Source organism: Procambarus clarkii, chromosome 43 (assembly GCF_040958095.1).
Source record: "Procambarus clarkii isolate CNS0578487 chromosome 43, FALCON_Pclarkii_2.0, whole genome shotgun sequence".
NCBI classification, from domain to species: domain Eukaryota; kingdom Metazoa; phylum Arthropoda; class Malacostraca; order Decapoda; family Cambaridae; genus Procambarus; species Procambarus clarkii.
In genome coordinates this window covers 32,851,095-32,873,872 of record NC_091192.1, presented here as the reverse complement: position 1 = coordinate 32,873,872, position 22,778 = coordinate 32,851,095, and the positions used below count along the sequence as shown (strand labels likewise).

Sequence of the window (22,778 nt, the reverse complement as noted above, 5' to 3'; positions counted from 1 at the left end):
GACAAACTAATTACAGCTGTTAAATGAGACCTGTTTACATCTTGCACTATAATAGCTGATAAACAAAACTGGGAGCTAAGAGGTCTACCATAACATCTAATCAGACAACCTTAAACACTGGGTGCTAACCCTGCATGTCTATAGTACATCACTATCTCTAGTAAACACCTCTGTACTCATTTACACTCCAAAGAACTACCTAGCATCTATATCTGATAGCAATATAGCCATTGCCCTAAACCCGCTATTTAACAAAACATTTCATTATATACTCTGTCTAGCTGACAAACTAGACACATGATTTTCATCTTGCATGCAAAACAGGTTATTCTGTCACAATATGTAGTTTCTTGGTGATAGAAATAAGTCAGTACTACAACTCACAAGGAAGCTTTGCATCTTACTGTTTCTTGAGTCTTCCAAAGCAGTTCAAGGCGGTCCACAGAAAAATTTGGACAGTACTGTATTTGCATTTTTTATGCTTTCTTAACACTTTCCGGCTCCAGGCGAATGTAAAAAAAACAACCGTAAGTGCTCCCGGCGTTTTGCCTCGTAAGCGTAAAAACAAAAATGTGTATACTCTTTTTACTTTCCTGACCTTAGTTCTCGAGCTACGTATTTCATTTTGGTACCAACGTGTTCGCAATAAAATTCTCTAGAAGAACATCAGTAAAAAAAGTCACGAAACGTATAGGGATACCAGCACCAAATAAATAACTACGAAGATGACTTGCCGTGAGCGCCCAACAGCAACAAAATGTTTTTACTCTTGGGATTGTTATCACCTCCACACTTCTCCTACAGCGTTAATTTTGGTATCAATGGACTCGCAATGAAATTCCCAACACGGTGATATGAATATAAGCGTAGAATAATGATTGCGGCCCGCCCGCAAGAGTGTGGGAAGTGGTGAAATTGTTACCCGGTATCGGTGACGGGACGACGCACGGCGCTTTGAAAGTTTATACTTATTTCACTCTCATGACATTATTATTCTATGTACGTCATTCATTTTTGTGTCAATGTGTTCGCAATAGAATGTTCTATGAGCCCGTAGGTAAAAAAGATCAACAAAGCGTAAGATAGAATAGCGCCAAATATAAAACAACGCTGGAACATATCAGTGAGAGTCAAACACACACGAAATGTTTTTACTTTTGTTATGTTTGTGAACCTTTCATGAACTTATTGTACCATGCAGCCTATTGGTGAGAAAGAGAGCCTCATGGCGCGCAGTTTGAAACAAACCCAAAGTAAATCGGATAAAAATTGAATTTTATACAAATATTTTAAAAGAGGACATAAGTTTATGTCCACTTAGCGGTAGCGGGTAGGCGAAACAGGACGCCGGGAGGAGTCCTCAGGGCCGGAAAGTGTTAATAATAAAATAAAAATAATATTCTAAGACATTTTTATATTCTGATGTTTTATTTTATTTGTGTATTTTATGTAACTGTGTATTTTCTTTAACTGTTATATTTAATGCCATCAAATAATTTGACTTTAATAACAATCATTTCTTGATTGGTTTCAGATTCAAATACAATAAACCCATTAGTTAAAAAAGCAAAGAAATATTCTGAATTTCTTTAGTACTACAAAAGATAATGTAACTAATGATAATAGTAACAATAGTAATATGTGCACTTTACTTAACCGTGAGCTAATAAAAAATTCAGAGCCTTCACGGTCCTCGTCAGGCACCATTAGGAAGAACATTTGAACTGGAGGCGGAGAGAAGTAAACACTCAAAATGTCAAGACAATGTGATTCGAACTATGTTGTTGTTTAAGATTCAGCTACTGGGAACTAAAAGTTCCAAGTAGCACAGGCTATGGTGAGCCCGTGATGGACTTACCTGGCACAGGAGCGGGGCTGAAACTTTGATTCGAACTACTTGAAATTTGAATTTATTCAAGAACCTGTAGTGAACTACATCTACGGCCGCTTTGTGTTGTGTGTACTGAGAGTTTATCCAATGATGCCATGAAACCTTCGAAAATCAAGACACTTGCAATCAAAACACCCCAATTTGCTAGGAAATCACTTGAATATTTTCAAAGAATGCATGAAAATATGCAAAAGTAAGTACTGGTAATTACTTTAACAAAAATGACTGTTGGAGACAAGTCCTTATTAGCGGTCTGCAGGATTTAAATTAGTGGTCCGCGGAATTAAAAATTATGAATTTAGTTGTTTGTGACGTCCAAAAGGTTGGCAACTGCTGTTCCAAAGCATGTGACAAGTTGATCACGCAGGCTTTTTAGAGAATTGCCAAGCAAGTAGGAAAGTAAGTCTCATAATCGCTAGATACGGATATTTATGTATTAATTATCAGGTACGCAAAGTAGCTGCGAAGCCAAAAAATAAAAAATAAAAACTCCTACTAGGGACACATAATGAAGATGGGATACCTAGTGCCCTGCTCTACACTACTAACCATAAAGAGTAAATCACAACAAGTCATACCGTTGACTGAAGGCCAAGTAGATCGATTTGTCATTGATCTTGTGGACACGGCCTTCATACACAGGTTTCTTTTTCCCAATTGTAACAAATACACTATCACCAGGTAGGACAGATGGACGGTTTTCTGAAAGGCCAGGAACCTAAAGCGAAAAAATGAAATTAAATACAAATGTGCAGTTTCAGATCTGGAGCATTAATTAAAATTGAAAATACAATCTGCTGGAAAAAATTACAAAGATCCAGCATCGACTAATGAAACACTTCTTTCTGGCGGGTCCCCTCAATAGTTCCCTGGAGCCACTGAAGAAATTCACCAGAAAAGTACCAAATGCAATAATGGCACTAAAGACTTTATAAAACAAGGTCTACGTGACCTTTTCATGACATGAAAAGATCTTGATGAAAACTTCACAATGCAGTAGAACTGCAGGAATAGGATTATCAACTAAAATATATTTAATTATTTGATACATTTAAGTTCTAATATGGGAAATTAAATTATACCTGCCACTAAGCATAATATTTCCAATGGAAAATATTAATTTAAAACTTATTATTAGATACCCAGAAGTAATACATATGTTTAGATTTCAGCCACTAACGAGGTAGGCATCTCCCTGAGACAAAACAATGTTTGTATAACAATAAAAATCCCTCTTTTACATACATATTTAATGTGAACACAAAGGGAGTAAAAATTAGCGATACTCAAAAGTTAGATTAGTACAATCCTCTTATTCTCTTTAAAGTCAAATATTATTGAGAACTAACAGACTGGGTGCCGAATCATTTAACACACACAAAATTGCCAGAGATTAGATCCAAATTTAAATGTCACACTAAATACCTCCTAATTACTGTGTTTTCAGAAGTATAGCACACAGGGTTCAGTTCTTGCACCAGTGATGTTTATTGTCTACATAAATGATCTACCAGTTGGTATAATTATATGAACATGTTTGCTGATGATGCTAAGATAATAGGAAGGATAAGAAACTTAGATCACACACAGAGATCACACTAACGTGATGCATCAAATGAACAAATCCACAAGGGCATCACTGCCCTTGTGGATTTGTTCATTTGATGCATCACGTTAGTGTGATCTCTGTGTGTGATGATGTAAGGGCGAAGAGGGAGAACGGCCTATTGACATAGCTCGGGTGCAGGGGGGGGGGGGGTGTGTAAAAGCCTGGTTTGTGCCTCGGAGAGGCTACGGGATCCAGTAAGTTCAGTAGAACTTCGGTTTCAACCCTTTTTTACCCTGTCGTAGCTGAGTCGACTAAGGCAGTGTCTGGGATGCTCCCAGACGCAGGTTCGAATCCTCGTCACTGCCCTTGTGGATTTGTTCAAGAAACTTAGATGATTGTCATACCCTTCAAGATGACCTGGACAAAGTAAGTATATGGAGCACCACTTGGCAAATGGAATTTAATGTTAATAAATGCCATGTTATGGAATGTGGAATAGGAGAACATAGACCCCACACAACCTATATATTATGTGAGAAATCTTTAAAGAATTCTGATAAAGAAAGAGATCTAGGGGTGGTTCTAGATAGAAAACTATCACCTGAGGACCACAAAAAAGAATATTGTGCAAGGAGCCAATGCCACACTTTCTAACTTCAGAATTGCTTTTAAATACATGGATGGCGATATACTAAAGAAATTGTTCACGACTTTTGTTAGGCCAAAGCTAGAATATGCAGCGGTTGTGTGGTGCCCATATCTTAAGAAGCACATCAACAAACTGGAAAAGGTGCAAAGACATGCTACTAAGTGGCTCCCAGAACTGAAGGGCAAGAGCTACGAAGAGAGGTTAGAGGCATTAAATATGCCAAAACTGGAAGACAGAAGAAAAAGAGGTGATATGATCACTACATACAAAATAGTAACAGGAATTGATAAAATCGATAGGGAAGATTTCCTGAGACCTGGAACTTTAAGAACAAGAGGTCATAGATATAAACTAGCTAAACACAGATGCCGAAGAAATATAAGAAAATTCACTTTCGCAAATAGAGTGGTAGACGGTTGGAACAAGTTAAGTGAGAAGGTGGTGGAGGCCAAGACCGTCAGTAGTTTCAAAGCGTTATATGACAAAGAGTGCTGGGAAGACGGGACACCACGAGCGTAGCTCTCATCCTGTAACTACACTTAGGTAATTACACTTAGGTAATTACACAATTCCACTTAAGAGACACCTCTGTTTTACACTGATATTTTGCAGAAAAAATAATTTAGTAAGTTTATTATACATTTATTATAAGTAATTTTAAAGTGCAGTTCCCCTATTACCATATTCTTTTGCTTTATACGCTATGATATTGAGCTTAAACCTAATGTTATAACAATGCATCTTATCCACCAGAAAATACTGTATTAGGAATTATTTTACTGAGATGCTTACTTGTGCACATGAAATTAACCACCGTGCTGCACAGCCTTAAAGTATGACATTCCGCTGTGCAACAAAAATAATTTATCTGCAAAAAAATTATTTTCTCTTCTTATATTGTTAAAATGCAGTCGCTGATCAAGGGAAAACTAAAATAAATCAGTATTGAATGTCATGAAATGCCATTTTCTGGATGAGTCCCGGAGGCTTCCCGGAGCTATCCAGGCAGATATGGATATATTATATTCTGGCATCAGTCAATGAGCATGGAGTTCTTGCCTACTGGGGACCACGAGCCAGAACCTGGCCTCCTCAGAGAGGCCTTAGGCTGTTCAGTTCTTAGGCTGGATATCAAAACACGCGAAAAACGCTGCCAACCGGAGGAAAGGAGGGATGCCGGGGAGCCTCCAGGACACACCCAGAAAATGGCATTTCATTACATTAAACGCTGGTTTTCTGGAGGGAGCCCCGTCGGCTCCCCAGAACTAACTACCCAAAGATAAGGAAAAGAGAGAAACCCGGGAGGCGGACGCTACGTGCCCTAACCAAAAGCAAAACAACCGGCAATACCGAAGGACCCTGTGGCTGACCCAGGAGACCCGAACCCCGGAACAGGGAAGAAGGAACCCGGGAAACCCAGAGCACGTCTACGGCCATAGACGGCGCGGCACGCAGGCAACGGCGAAGAGCCGTAACTGATCCCCGGGTGAACGAAATTGGTCAACAAGTTAACCAGTTACAAGTGGCAGAAATTGTAACTTTTTTTTTTTTTTAACAAAAAATTTACAGATTTGAAACTATTCTCTTTATTTCTTTAAGTTGTATTGAAGATTGGGACCAGATGCGGGCCTTATCACTTATTTAAAGTATACTTATTAGCCTTATTAACCCATTATCCTTATTGCTATACAGTATTTGTTTTTGTAGGGGATTATTTTTTCTTAACTTTATTTCAACACATATTGGCCTACAACTTTCACATATTCGAGTACGAATGCCAAGTAATATTTATTAAAATTTACATGATATAACAAATTCGAACTACTATATTTATTGTCGAGACGTTTACATTAATTTTTCTCCATGAACAGGATTTTCAACTTTGAGTCAAGCTGTTAAATTCAGTTTCTGATTCTCACCAGTTTTACATAATATGTGTAAAGTCCTTAGTTCTAAGGTTTCTTCAGTTGTGTTTATTCATAAACCTATAACTTTACGAGTTATAAATTTTTGCATCTAAATTTTGCACATATTTTGAAGGCCACAGTGACTGTTTTGTTTTTACAGTAGCTATACTCTCAAACTCAATTTTAAATTGAGGAAAATGAATGTTATATACCATTCTCAGCCTATAATTAATAAAATAAATATTTGTGAAATATTAAATTCATCAGCTTAATTTGAAATTGTGAAATTTTCAGTTCATGTTTATATCGAACCACTATTAAAAGTTGGAGCATTTACCATGTAGATTATGCACAAAAAGTTTGAGTGTGTTTGAGGAAGGTTGAGAAATCAGTCTCCGGCCCCTTAAATATGCTGTGCAAATATTATGCTTCAGTACATTAAATTATAATGGTGGTACAAATCTCTTGTACATAAGATCTTCCTCATAATGTATAACCAACAAGTATTGCCAAACAAACCTTTTTATTAGGATTCAAAATCACATCTCACAGGTTACAGATGCAGTTTTGGAAATACTTGCATGGTACACCTGTAATTACAGATTTCAGCTCACTTACCTCAAGTTCCACACATGATGCAGCAGAGTAGACTGTAAGAGGGACTTTCCTCAGCCTTGCCTCAGGCATGCTGTAGTAGCGAATGTCTATCTCCATTTGCATCTCCTCAACCCATAGCATAGTTTGAAACCAGTCCACATAATTTTTTGCATTCAAGCCAGCTTTCATCATGTCCCTGAAAACCATTAAATAGTAATCAAGTACACTAACATGGAATACAACCATTACAGAGCAACCTCTTTATCTTGTGAGGATACTTTACCAATTACTATTAACAAATTTTATTATTTCATTTAACAAATATTTTAATTTTAACAAATATCAAACAAAAGTTTGAAATACATTAAACTTTACTTTTGAACCAGTGGTTCAAAACGTTAACCAAACGTAACCAGTGGTTACATTTGAACTACTGGTTTTGAAATATGTTTGCACCACTGGTTCAAACTAAACCAGTTTGAACAGTGTTACAGTGAAGCCATTCCATGTTACCTAACCGTACTCTTGTCAATAATCCTAAAACGTTGTCAATAATCTTATCAATAATCCTAAAATATATAAAGCTTTACTTGTAAGTATTCAATCCAGTAAATTCTTTACATCAATTTCACAAACACACAAGTGTGGGCTTTTATCCTATGTTATTATGTCGGTGAAAAGACATTGCCATTACTTATAATAATATATAATAAAACATAAGACAGGACAACAAAGATGTATACTGTACTTTAGTATCAATAGTTATATAGCCACATACAAAACTAAAATACTTACCTATATTTTTTTGTTTCAGCCTCATACTTGGAATCAACTTTATTTGGATTGAAGTTTTTGCTAGCTATTACACGCAACTTGGGTTTGTACTCGTAATGCTCCAGAGGAATAATCTTGGGTAAATCATCATCCATATCTCTGACAATAAAAAACAAAATTTGATATAAATATTTACCAACTGTTTTATATATCAGTTTATCATAAGATGCTGCTAAATGGGTAGAAAATGTAGAATTACAGATTTTAGAGCATATGAAAAGACAAATCATTGTATATTAAATTACAGACAATAGAGTTAACAGAACATAAAAGTTTTAAAGCATTTTTAAAAGCATGAAGCCCCCAATTTTTGTCTGGGATAGTTCTTCCCCAGCCAATTAACACTTTGCGCTCCCTGGCATGTACACCCCAGCCCACCCCAATTCCAGCCTGCGTTTCCCGTAAGCGTGCACCCACAATGTATATACTATATATAAAATGTATATACTCTTCAGTTTTCTCAACTCAATATTCATGCTATGTCGTCCATTTTTATACCAAATTGTTCGCGATCGAAAGGTGCGCATTTTAGAACTAGTCCTATAATAATAATAATCAAACAATAAATGGAATTTTAAAAAAAATTTTAATTTTGGACGCAACACGCGTCCCTGCCAGACATCCGTAAAGTTATTATGGACACAATTTCAGTCTCCGTCCACTGAAAGTGTTAAAAGTGAGAATTGGGGTCATGATAATTAATATTTACTATCAATGAGTAATGCATGCCTGGAAAAATGTCAATAGAGTACCCACTTTTATTGTCCAGACATCCATATAATAAAAACTTCCTAATAACCAAGTTATCCTAGTCAATTTTCCATTATTTTTAAGTAAATCCAGATTCATGGAGGCTGTCACTAAAAAATCTGCATCAAGTCCATTTACAGATGGCACTCAAATTTGTGCAAGGGGTAATCTCCACATAAAACATGCTACTCAAACTTTGCAAAAAGTTATCAAAGTATGACCGTAAGATGCTGTTATATTGTCTACTGAAAGACTAGTTTTACCTGCCAAGCTCTCAAGACTTTCATCCTCATATTAAAACTAATTCAAATTTAACTCACTGTTTTAGAGGAACTCCAGGAATAAATGAGCCAAAATCATGCCGCACTGGGTAACTAGAGCGTGGTTTCTCATAGACAGAGTTAGCAGAAGACTCTTCAGCTACACTATCCAAGACTTTGATTTCCTGGGAGAAAAGCAATAAAAAAATCAACAGAAATAAATAACATTCTACTGTCATATTTTTTATAACATTATAAAATTCTTCTACTTCCGTACGTAATAATGATTCTAAATACATTATAAATACAGTAAAATTCATGTTGTCTGGGACAGGAGGCCTGTAGTCAGGAATGTAAATCTGGGATCTTCCATTGTGAGTTGAGGACATAGACCACCGAATATCTGTGTTCGTTCAGAAGCAGCAACGCTCATACCCACATTACTCTTGTTGTAAAAACTTGCTTTCCTCTCCCTATTACCACAGAATTCTGAAACACCAAAACTTAATTTTCTAATTATTTTAAACTGTGCCAATGTTAATTAGTTTTCTTGCCATAAATTTGTGTATGTCACTATTTACTTTATGAGTCATTCTTAATACTTTACTCATCCACTACCAAGTTAGACAATGATTAGGTCAAAAATAGGTGGTTAAGCATATTGAAATGCTGCTTCATGGATATTACTTGTAATCCCTATAGTCTATGAATGACTCACATCAGACACCAGGCTTTCAACACTTATTCCCATCATGACAGGGCTTTTTGCAAGTGGTCTCATTGCATATCTTGTGTGTACCGGCTCACTGAAATACAAGGGAATAAATCACACCACCTAAATTCTCCCTGCAAACAGAAATTGTGCCATACATGTAAGTATCAAGACTGCTAATAATTGTTCTGCAAAGTATTATTAGTAGATCAATGGGTAGACAAAGCCCAGTACCAAACGTCACTAATATACTAAAACAGTGTGTCAGCGGAGCTGGCTACTATTCCTTGACATTCCATCCACCCAAACAAGCTAGGTCTAGGTCCCAGAACTAAGAGGCATGAGTTACAAAGAAAGGCTGCAGGAAATGCATCTCACAACACTGGAAGACAGAAGAGTAAGGGGAGACATGATCACTACCTATAAAATCCTCAGGGGAATTGACAGGGTAGACAAGGATAAACTGTTTAACACTGGTGGTACACGAACATGGGAACACAGGTGGAAACTGAGCACCCAAATGAGCCGCAGGGACATTATAAAGAACTTTTTCAGTGTCAAGAGTAGTTAACAGATGGAATGCATAAGGAAGTGATATGGTGGAGGCTGACTCCATACACAGTTTCATATGTAGATATAATAAGAGCCCAGTAAGCTCGGGAATCTGTACAGGAATATGGAAAAGGTGTAAAGACATGCTACTAAGTGGCTCCCAGAACTGAAGGACAAGAGCTACGAGAAGAGGTTAGAGGCATTATTTAAATATGCCAAAACTAGAAGATAGAAGAAAAAGAGGCGATAGGTTCACTAAGTACAAGATAGTAACAGGAATCGATAAAATTGATAGGGAAGACTTCCTAAGACCTGGAACTTCGAGAACAAGAGGTCCTAGATTTAAACTAAACAACGCAACCGAAGAAATATCTGAAAATTCACTTTCACAAACAAGAGTGGTAGACGGCTGGAACAAGTTAGGTGAGCAGGTGGTAGAGGCCAAAACTGTCAGTACTTTCAAAGTGTTATATTACAAAGAGTGCTGAGAAGACGGGACACCACGAGCGTAGCTCTCCTCCTGTAACTACACTTAGGTAATTACACAACATTAGTGACAACATTTCAGTCCATTCTGAACCCTGTCAAGTTGTGATGTGTGAACCGAGTTATTTCTTTCAGCCACTTTATTATGACTGATTCACTGCACATGTATTTAAAGTTGTACTGGCAAATACAGTGAAATCAGTACTTATATTTCAAGTTGTGCTTTTGACGATCATTAATTGGCAGTGAAAATACAAATATGTAGTTGTACTCTTCCTGTCAACATGTTTCAATCAGCCTCACATCATATGTAATAGGGGTGGGTATGGGAGTGGTGGAGGTGGGGGAAGGAGGGAGTTAATATTCCCAAAATTATTCCACACTAAAGGCAACAGTTATAGCCTTTCACTATATTCTTTTGATTTTGTCTCCATTTTGATGCCTTTCCATTCCATAAAAGTAAGAAATTTGGTAATGATAATTAATGCCATGCAACCACAACATGTGAAATATGCACCATCCAATACTTGCAAGCATTTCAAAATGAAACATAAAAAAGCATTCCCAGCAAACTTTTCTCTAATCTACGTAAATGTTCACAATAAATGCAGCAGAAATGATGTAACTCACCATTGTTCTCACAATAAAAAAGAGCTCATTTGCTTGCTCAGGTTTGAACTGGAATGCAACAGGTACTTGTGACACCCCTAATGATCCTCCAGCTTGTGCGTGACATTCCAGGCCATATTCCACACCTAAAATAATCGCACACAATTATTTTTGTTTACTCTTCAGATATATACTGTATTATAAATACTGTATACATATTCTACTCCTAAAATAAAACCAGCATTGAATATAATGAAATGTCATTTTCTGGGTGAGACCCAGAGGCTTCCCCCCAGAAAAAGACCATGAGCTTAGAAATGTACATTATTTTTCTATACTTAAAAATATAATACATACATAATCCATACCTAAAATGAATGCACACAAGCATAGATAGGCATGTTATTGTTTAAACCTCAAAAATGTGATGGAAAAACACATAAGAATTTACTCACTGAATCTTTTGTACCTATTTATTGCGAGATGTGAAACTAATGAGAAAATATTGAAGCCGTATGAGAGGATTCAGGTATGCAGGTTCAATGCCATTGCAAAGCATTAAAATTTTCTGGTTATATCACATTTCTGTAATTTAATTGTACCTGTGAAACTAACATTGTTTTCAATACTTGGAGTATTCCTAACAAATTTTGTGTGAAGAATCTACAATTGTACTTCTGAAACATCTGAATAACTTATTAAACATTAACAAATGAGAAAAATGTTAAACATTTTATTTTAGAACACAAGTTCTTAAATCAAATTTACCCGAGAGAACTCTGACGAATCTTTCACCGCGCACAACACCATGAAGATCCTCTAATGAAACCGACGAGCAGGAATGAAGCATTTCTATCTGGCGCAAGATGACTGGCTCTGCGCCTGTGTTTTTAATCAGGATCTGCACAGATTTCGTCCCACCTAAAAATTTAAGAACAATTTCAATACAATTATGATTAATCATGTTAGGTCCATCCCAGCACATTACTAATAATGGTAACTCAAGTCCACCCCTTGAATGCTACCAGTAATAGGTTTTCTTGTTAGAAGCAGCTCCTACCCTAAAAAAATAATGGGTATTCATATGAAGTAACTGTATTAGGATACCATCAGTTATTGGGTTACAACTCCTGTAGCTGCTTTTGAAACAATGTATATGATTCACTGAAAGCTTCAGGAAGAGGCCATCTTTAAGTAAATTAAATAAGTTATAGAACTGACATAAATAAAGAGTAACAAAATAATCAGGAAGACTGAAGCAAAAGTTAAAGTATTGTGGAGTTGTCTATTGGGGAAATACATTGAAGGAAAGGTTTTCATATACTGTACCTTTAACATCATAATTGTAGAGCAATTTGAAGAAGGCATTTTACCCCATGCAATACAAAAATCTATAACCATATTCCCGAACCAGCATTTTCTGAATCCAAACTTACTTATTATATATTCCTTGTTTTGTGTTCTCATAGTTTAATATTCCCTCTGATAAAGTCTTCCATTCATTTGCAGAATGTAAATAAAGCTATCTTAATCTCTCTTTATAAGGAAAGTTTCTAATTCCTAGTATTAAGTCAACCTTCTTTGTATATATATTCAAGTGAAATGATGTTTTATTGTATAATACCAAGACCAAAATTTGATCAACATAATCTAAATGGGGACTAACAAGGGTAAGAAAACTGAAGAATATATTAGATCTCTAATTGCTAACACTTCTCGATATGAATCCCAGTACAGTATACTATTTGCCATTTTTCAAACATTTATATATATATTTTTTAGCTTAAGATGCCTATGACTCAGATATCTACAGCAGCCTGATTTGGTAATTTTAAATGTGTTCAGCTAATATCTGGTAACTATTATCATTACTGTACCTAAGCTCAAAACCTTAAAATCTGTCAGCATTAAACATCTTTCAGGCAGAAAGTAAAGTGGCTAAGTGAAGTGACCCGTTAACCCAATAGACACAAATCCCATTTTATAGATTGTTCACAGATTTTAAAACCTAACCTAATTGTGCCTAACTTAACACTTTCGCGCTCTCCGCAAAGGTCACTCAGCCAACCGAATGTGCGCGCTGCGTTTTTATCGCTTAAGCGTAAAAACAAAAATGTGTATACTCTTTTTACTCTTCTGACCTTAGTTCTCATGCTACGTATTTCATTTTGGTGCCAACGTGTTCGCAATAAAATTCTCTAGAAGAACATTAGTAAAATAAGTCACAAAACATATAGGGATACCAGCACCAAATAAATAACTACGTAGATGACTCGCTGTGAGCGCCCATCAGCAACAAAATGTTTTTACTCTTGGGATTGTAATCACCTCCACACTTGTTCTACAGCGTTAATTTTGGTATCAATGGACTCGCAATGAAATTCCCAACACGGTGATATGAATATAAGCATAGAATAATGATGCAGCCCGCCCGCAAGAGTGTGGGAAGTGGTGAAATTGTTACCCGGTATCGGTGACGGGACGACGCACGGCGCTTTGAAAGTTTATACTTATTTCACTCTCATGACATTAATTTTCTATGTACGTCATTCATTTTTATGTCAATGTGTTCGCAATAGAATGTTCTATGTGCCCATAGGTAAAAAATATCAACAAAGCGTAAGTTAGAATAGCGACAAATATAAAACAACGCTGGAACATATCAGTGAGCGTCAAACACACACGAAATATTTTTACTTTTGTTATGTTTGTCAAGATTATACTTGTTGCACACAGTTATTTTTGGTTGTATATTGATCGGAATAAAATTCCCTAAACAGACATATGCATCTAATACATGATATGGGGGAAGAATTACCAGTATAAACGGCTAAAGTCACCCACCTGCAACCCGTTTGGGACAAAATACCATTTGATCGAAGTTATCCACACCTTTCATGAACTTATTGTACCATGCAGCCTAGTGGTGAGAAAGAGAGCCTCATAGCGCGCAGTTTGAAACAAACCCAAAGTAAATCGGATAAAAATTGAATTTTATACAAATATTTTAAAAGTAGACATAACTTTATGTCCACTATGCGTTTACGTTAGACGAAACCGAACGCGCCGGCGCGTCCAGATAGCGCGAAAGTGTTAAGCTAATACATCCCAACCTAAAGATACAGGGAGTTGTGAAAATATGAAGAGCTCTGAGTACTTGTCTTGAGTACTATTTGATGATACCCCCAACAAAATGAATAATTTAATATCCTTAACTACTGGCATTGAAGCTTTGCCCATACCTGGTCTAAGTTTGACCGATATAGTGCCGGACCGCTCCTCAAAGGTGACATTTTCCTGATTTGCTTGGGGACATATAACAACTCCATTCTTGTCTTGTGCAAGTAGAAGCCTGAAATGCAATGAAAATTAAGATTAGCAGTTGCTCAGACAAGATGGTATATACATAAAAAATTGAATAGATATTTGTACTATATTGTAATCTTTCCTCAGAGATATAGGTTGTTAAGTTTAATCTTTTCTCATAGATATGTGATTTGCTTAGTGACATCATTTGGTTTACTTGGTGTTTGACTTGAGTAGTGGATTGATATTTAATCCACACACATCCTACCCAGCTCCAGTAATGGACCAAATTATTGGTGCAGAGAATTATAATAATATGGCTTGAACAAATAACCCTATCCAACCATTGTTGTGACAAGATATTGGTACTTTGTCTTGGTGGCCGGTATTGGAACTTGGTCTCTGTGGTCCATGTGTGTCTCAGGTGCCTCATCGTTGGGGGTGACCTTGAGATGCCAGTACAATAAACTCCGGGAAGCTACTGAGGGGGCCTGCCCGGAAAGTATTTTCAATGAATTTTCACAACATACGCTACAGCAAGTTATTTCACTATCAATAGCTTCTCTTTTTACTTTTGCTGCTCTGTGATGGGCTCATGTAAAGTATCTACAATAAGGTGTAAAACCAAATATCTCTAGATTACAAAAGAAATCATGGCAAGCAAACAAGTTATGGGAAGTGACATTTAAATGAAATCCTGCAGGGAACTAGGACATGTGACCTTGCTCAGCTCCACTGACCTGGTGGGGGGTGAACAATTTTGAAGTGTCTACACTAATGCAAAATTCATATCAGACTGGTGCCCTAAATTATTTAGACAAGGTACAGTGCAGTACCTATATTGTCATAAGAGATGCGATGAGGGGGGGGGTGGAGGGGGCCTAATGACTATATATCTCACACAGGTCCCTGTTAACATTCACACACGGGCCTGAAAAGATGACATACCTGTTGGTATTGTACCAGTGCTTAAGCCACCTGACACGGTGCTCAGCTGATGACTTATGTTCCTCAAACTCCTCTTTAGAATTAGAATTTATCTGAAAAAACAAGCCAAAAAATAATTACCAAACAAATTATTATTAGAGATAACAGCTAAATTAACTATAAAAATTATCAATATGTTAATCCATCTAAAATCCTTAACAAACATATTTTATTACACTGTGACATCTTAATGAAATAAAAGCATAGATATGTTTTCTAACTTACACAGCATATGGGGCATTGTCTCGGGAAACTCCCTCCAACCTGGATACTTGTACCAACTGGAAAAAGTAAGGTACAGTACATTAAGACTTTATCCATTATGTTATATTCACACTGTACTTATCATGCAGGTACAGTTTCATCTATTAATTACATTTATTAAAATAAAAGAAAGTAAGATTTTGAAACCGTACATCTGTAATTGTCTTGATACCATTATGTGACACCCCATTGACAACATATTGCATAATATGTAGATCTATGATTTATCCAGTACTCATCTAGTTATCTGTATACTGTACAACATTTATCCATATCCAGCCACCCTGATCCTGCAGGCTGGCAAATGCTGTTATCAAAATTTAATCAGAGAAAAACATATTTCTTGACCCTTAAACTGTGCACACTTTTAGGGTGTTTTCCTGGTGTAAGAAAGAAAACTGTTTATTTTGCATACAGTATTATAAAACCTTTATTTCAAACATCTGAAAAATATTCTAATAGTTTTAGTCGGTCCACGGTGATATGAAGAAATGGAGAAAACTTGAAATTCAGAAAGAATTTAAAGTTAAGTACAGTACACTATTTGTAATAGATTTTTTATTACAGAACAAATATTTTCCTTGTCCATAAAAGATGTGTCTTAAAGGCTGGAAAATAAGCAGACAAACTAACAGGAACCGACACCTGTGTTAATTAAACATTAATAGCAGACAATGACAGGCTTTGAGGCGAGCATTCTCAATTCAGATTTATGTAAGCTCTCCTAAGAACCAAACATTTCTTATTCTTAATTTGATATTTAAACTTCACAAACAAACACTAAACTCTGAAACAAAAGTTGACTCAACTCACCCATTATTTGTTAGTTGTGTGAATCACAGTAGTCAACTCAAACCATCAACTTCATCCAGTTACAGGAATTTAAAACTTTCTGAAATGAAAAAGGAGTCAGTGAGGATTTTTACATTTCCCTTTTTATAACTACCATATCATATAAGCTAGCTGCAAGATACAAGCCTGTAACCACATTGTACAGCACAGGCATGTTACCAAAGAGTACAGCACCACAAATGCTTGAAACCAAATGATATAGTAGTGTCCCACAGGCTTGTAACCAAATGCTGTAATTATGTCCCACAGGCTTGTAACCAAATATTGCAGTTGTGTCCCACAGGCTTGTAACCAAATGTTGCAGATGTGTCCCACAGGCTTGTAACCAAATGTTGCAGATGTGTCCCACAGGCTTGTAACCAAATGTTGCAGATGTGTCCCACAGGCTTGTAACCAAATGCTGTAGTTGTGTTCCACAGGTTTGTAACCAAATAGTATCTTGTCCAAAATGCTGTGCATATTAGTGGCTTTAGTGGTATGTACTAGCTCTATCTAGAAATCTACAATTCTGTTTGTAACTCATCTTGTATGTATGTACTTTTACCTGAATAAACATGTATTATTTTATTTATTAGTAGTACCCCACAGGCTTGAAACCAAATAGTACACAACAGTACAAGTAAATAGTACACAACAGCACAACTCCTCATGGCCTTGTAATGATAGCACAGCCCCTTAAGGCCTTGTAATGATAGCACAGCCCCTTAAGGCCTTGTAATGATAGCACAGCCCTTTAAGGCCTTGTAACACAATAGCACAACTCCTCACAGACTTGTTACACGATAACCCTGTGCTATTGCCTTGTACTACAATAGCATAGCAAGCCCTTAGCCCTGTAACACAATAGCACAGAAACCCCATAGCCTTAAACACAATAGCACAACACCCAATGGCCTTGTAATACTGTACATCACAACACCCCCCACGGCCTTGTAACACAGCAGCACAGCACCCCACGGCCTTGTAACACAGCAGCACAGCACCCCACGGCCTTGTAACACAACAGCACAGCACCCCACGGCCTTGTAACACAGCAGCACAGCCTCCCACGGCCTTGTAACACAGCAGCACAGCACCCCACGGCCTTGTAACACAACAGCACAGCACCCCACGGTCTTGTAACACAACAGCACAGCCTCCCACGGCCTTGTAACACAGCAGCACAGCACCTCACGGTCTTGTAACACAACAGCACAGCACCCCACGGCCTTGTAACACAGCAGCACAGCACCCCACGGCCTTGTAACACAGCAGCACAGCACCCCACGGCCTTGTAACACAGCAGCACAGCACCCCACGGCCTTGTAACACAGCAGCACAGCACCCCACGGCCTTGTAACACAGCAGCACAGCACCCCACGGTCTTGTAACACAACAGCACAGCACCCCACGGTCTTGTAACACAACAGCACAGCACCCCACAACCTTGTAACACAACAGCACAGCCTCCCACGGCCTTGTAACACAGCAGCACAGCACCCCACGGTCTTGTAACACAGCAGCACAGCACCCCACGGTCTTGTAACACAACAGCACAGCCTCCCACGGCCTTGTAACACAGCAGCACAGCACCCCACGGTCTTGTAACACAACAGCACAGCACCCCACGGTCTTGTAACACAGCAGCACAGCACCCCACGGCCTTGTAACACAACAGCACAGCATCCCACGGTCTTGTAACACAACAGCACAGCACCCCACGGTCTTGTAACACAACAGCACAGCACACCACGGCCTTGTAACACAACAGCACAGCACCCCACGGTCTTGTAACACAACACCACAGCACACCACGGTCTTGTAACACAGCAGCACAGCACCCCACGGTCTTGTAACACAACAGCACAGCACCCCACGGTCTTGTAACACAACAGCACAGCACACCACGGCCTTGTAACACAACAGCACAGCACCCCACGGCCTTGTAACACAACACCACAGCACCCCACGGCCTTGTAACACAACACCACAGCACCCAACCTTGTAACACAACACCACAGCACCCAACAACCTTGTAACACAAGAGCACAGCACCCCACGGCCTTGTAACACAAGAGCACAGCACCCCACGGCCTTGTAACACAAGAGCACAGCACCCCACGGCCTTGTAACACAAGAGCACAGCACCCCACGGCCTTGTAACACAAGAGCACAGCACCCCACGGCCTTGTAACACAAGAGCACAGCACCCCACGGCCTTGTAACACAAGAGCACAGCACCCCACGGCCTTGTAACACAAGAGCACAGCACCCCACGGCCTTGTAACACAAGAGCACAGCACCCCACGGCCTTGTAACACAAGAGCACAGCACCCCACGGCCTTGTAACACAAGAGCACAGCACCCCACGGCCTTGTAACACAAGAGCACAGCACCCCACGGCCTTGTAACACAAGAGCACAGCACCCCACGGCCTTGTAACACAAGAGCACAGCACCCCACGGCCTTGTAACACAAGAGCACAGCACCCCACGGCCTTGTAACACAAGAGCACAGCACCCCACGGCCTTGTAACACAAGAGCACAGCACCCCACGGCCTTGTAACACAAGAGCACAGCATCCCACGGTCTTGTAACACAACAACACAGCACCCAACAACCTTGTAACACAACAGCACAGCATCCCACGGTCTTGTAACACAACAGCACAGCACCCCACGGTCTTGTAACACAAGAGCACAGCACCCCACGGCCTTGTAACACAACAGCACAGCACCCCACGGTCTTGTAACACAACAGCACAGCACCCCACGGCCTTGTAACACAACAGCACAGCACCCCACGGTCTTGTAACACAACACCACAGCACCCCACGGTCTTGTAACACAACACCACAGCACACCACGGCCTTGTAACACAACAGCACAGCACCCCACGGTCTTGTAACACAACAGCACAGCACCCCACAACCTTGTAACACAACACCAACTTGTGACAATAAGTGTACATTACGCGTACCACTGGCGCGCGACAAGCCATGTATAACTAGTGTAGTTGAGCTTGCCAGGGCTCAGCTACGGCCCGCCTCCAACCTCCAAACTGACTGATATATAGATTACAAAACTTATTGTCCAGTGAACAGTGTTTGCCGTTTCTCCTTCACACACACATTGTATTTGTTCATTATTCCGACACTGAACACCGTACCGCAATGTAATGATGTATGGAGAAGGTGCCCGGAGCCTACCTGTCTTCAGTACCGTGTATCTTGTAGCAGTGGGAGCAACTAGTGCTGGGAGCGTGTACTTGTAGCCACAAGTGTACCTGTCACAGACCCCCGGACACGGCCGGGACACGTATGGTCGCTGCTACACCCGCACGCCGCCGCACGTATCTCTACAACACTCACAGGAAAACATCTCGTACCGCATCTACATACACACACACTACATATACCGTATACCCATTACACACACACATTTGCAGTGCTAACATGGCTGTACGGAGATAGTTTCACTTACTACCATCATACTATATTAGATCCACTTAAACATCATAGCAGGAAATTCCACATCGACAAGATACGTTCTAAAATTCCCGGAAGAAATGGTCACGTGTTTAGTGACGTTGTCACCAACATTAAAACAGATAAAATAGTGATTACTTAGCAACAATTCGAATTTGCTTTGGGAAAAAGCAATGAGGTATAATACTAGGTTGTTGTATTAAAATACTAGTATTTAATGAGGTATAATACTTGGTTTGTTTGCTGGAGATTAACAATACCCTCACTGGGGCACAATATTTTGGCATTTTTTTTTGTAGTACTGGCGAGCTGAAGTATGGTGCAAGAACCCGTGGGCAGAGTTAAGTGATACTGATAGTGATGAACGACCCCAAGAAGTGTAGTGATCGACGACAGACGGGACCTGGGTTACAAAGTTCTATACAAACTCAGCAGGAAAATTTCACCGGAAGAATGCAACAGGACCATGTATACCATGACCACATACAGCTAGAGACGCGGATTAATGGAAGGAAGCGGCTGTTATTTCCTTCGACATATCCACTAACTTTTCATCATAAACTGGTGAGTGAATATGAACCATTATTTATGGAGTAAATGTATAAAATAATAAATAAATAAATTATATATATTTAAGGTTCACCGGCCCTGCATAACGAGGCTCTGAAGGAAGACAAGATAATATTCCAAGATAATAATAATCTAGTAATTTGTTCGGGTTCAAAGGAAAAAGTACCTCTGATTGTATTATTAAATGTCTAGCTAATGAAAATGATTATTATAGAATTTTCATTGATTTACAAGGAGCTTTTGATAAAGCCAACAAAGAGGTTATTTTATATGAATTAGCTGGTCTTGGTGTTAAAGGGAAATTATTGCGCTGGATAGGGGATTATCTTTACGAAAGGAAGGCTCAGGTGTGGTATCAAGGTTGTATGTCAGGTGTGAGGTCTTTTGAACTCGGCACAGCTCAGGGAGGAGTGTTGAGTCCCACCCTGTTTAATGTACTAATGAATAAGATAGCATCTGAGAGATACTCAAATGGGGTAACTCCAATCATATATGCCGATGATATTTTGTTTCAGGGCAAAGATATTTCAAAGGTTCAAGCAGTGTTGGACAATTTCGGAAACCTGTGTCACCATATGGGACTGGTGGTTAATGAAAACAAAACTAAGTTTGAATGTAGAAGTCGGAGCCCCATTGTATTGAAAATAAACGGTAAAAATATAGAGAGTTAATATATATAAATATTTAGGCATATATGTTGGATATACCCATGAGAGTTTGGAAGCTGAGTTGAACAGACTGTTGGGTCAATGTCGGAAGAGATTGATGAAGATTGATGAAGATTAAGCCCCCAAAAGGTGGCACGGGCATGAATAGCCCGTAAGTGGTTTTAAGCCATTCCCAGTATCAAGAGCTGATACTGGAGATCTGTGGAGGTGCGAATGCACCCTGCATGATGGGAGATGTCTCCCTTGTAAATGTGTTAAGATGAAGATGAAGCCACCCAAAAGGTGGCACGGGCATGAATTGGTAAGTGGTGGCCCTTTTGAGCCATCACCAGTATCAATAGATGATACTGGAGATCTGTGGAGGTGCGACTGCACCCAACGTGACGGGAGATGCCTACCGTGTTTTAAACAGAAGATGAAGATGAAGCCACCCAAAAGGTGGCTCGGGCATGAATAGCCCGTAAGAGGTGGCCCTTTTGAGCCATCACCAGTATCAATAGATGATACTGGACATCTGTGGAGGTGCGACTGCACCCTGCGTGACGGGAGATGTCTCCCATGAGAATGTGTTAAAATGAAGATGAAGCCACCCAAAAGGTGGCACGGGCATGAATAGCCCGTAAGTGGTGGCCCTTTTGAGCCATCACCAGTATCAAGAGCTGATACTGGACATCTGTGGAGGTGCGACTGCACCCTGCGTGACGGGAAATGTCTCCCGTAGATGAGTAGATTGATGATTGATGAAGATTAAGCCACCCAAGAGGTGGCACGGGCATGAATAGCCCGTAAGTGGTGGCCCTTTCGAGCCATTACCAGTATCAAAAGATGATACTGGAGATCTGTGGAGGCGCAACTGCACCCTGCGTGACGGGAGATGTCTCCCGGACCAAGTGGTGACCAAATGGTGTCGGAAGAGGTTACAACCTCTGAAGGCCTTGGCGTGCTGTGGAAAGGGAGTGGGAGTCCCTGCGCTACGAATGATATACTTGAGTACTGTAAGATCTCTTATTGATTATGCTGCACCTGTCATTTCTTGTTTTGGTAAAGGTAGGATGGGCAAGTTGGAGAAGGTACAAAATAAAGCCATGAGAATTATCTTAGGATGCCCAAGAAATGCTATGATTGAGATAATGAGGATGGAGTTGAATTTGCAGAGTATTGGGGATAGAATTTCAGAGATAAATGTAGCCTCTGCCATTAGATTAATGAGAGGTGGGGGAGCTAATGATTTAATCCTCTCGGTTCAAAAGGTGGTTAGTAGTGAACAGTGTATGATGAAGAAGAGAGTATATATGAATAAATTATGTTATAATGTTATAAAGTATAATGTTATTACAGAGTGTGTTGCTGTGCCCAAGAGAAAATTTACACCACCATGGGAGGATTGTAATGTAGATGTAGTAATTACTCCCTTGCATAAGAAAAAAAGTATGTATGAAATAGGAGAGCTGAGGGCAACATATGATTGTATAATTAGAAAACTACCTACAGAAAACACTCTACATGTATATTGTGATGGGTCAGTAGCTAGGGATGGGAAGGCAGGATGTGGAGTCTTGATCAGGGAGTACACTGACATCGACACTGTAGATACTGTTATTGGACGCCGCTTAACTGACAATGTCTCTTCAACGCAGGCTGAACTCCAAGGAGTATTAGCAGGATTACAGGAAGTAGTCAAATGTGGTAAAAATGCTTGCTTCTTTATTGACAGCAGAGGAGCGTTAGAGTCTTTAAATAGCAGACGCCCAGTATACCAGAATATTGTGATAGAGTGTAGAGAGAATGTTAAGAGACTAGAAAAAACTGGGTATAAAGTAAGATTCATGTGGATCCCTTCACATGTGGGAATACTGTTGAATGAGGTAG

General features: G+C 39.2%; 1 protein-coding gene across 7 annotated transcripts in view; it reads right to left on the bottom strand.

The window, feature by feature from the left end:
- Positions 1-22,778, bottom strand: part of LOC123755933 (putative helicase mov-10-B.1) — a 71,205-nt gene that overhangs the window by 28,767 nt on the left and 19,660 nt on the right. For 2 of the 7 annotated variants that reach the window (XM_045738901.2, XM_069300214.1), the window contains 10 exons: positions 16,167-16,245; positions 15,315-15,370; positions 15,051-15,142; positions 14,039-14,148; positions 11,565-11,717; positions 10,818-10,942; positions 8,498-8,622; positions 7,389-7,526; positions 6,615-6,789; positions 2,470-2,609 (listed from right to left, as the gene is read on the bottom strand). In XM_045738901.2, coding sequence (XP_045594857.2) covers positions 2,470-2,609; positions 6,615-6,789; positions 7,389-7,526; positions 8,498-8,622; positions 10,818-10,942; positions 11,565-11,717; positions 14,039-14,148; positions 15,051-15,142; positions 15,315-15,370; positions 16,167-16,170 — 1,118 coding nt within the window. In that variant the 5' untranslated portion in view covers positions 16,171-16,245. The other 5 variants (XM_045738897.2, XM_045738902.2, XM_045738903.2 and 2 more) reach the window with 5 other exon arrangements.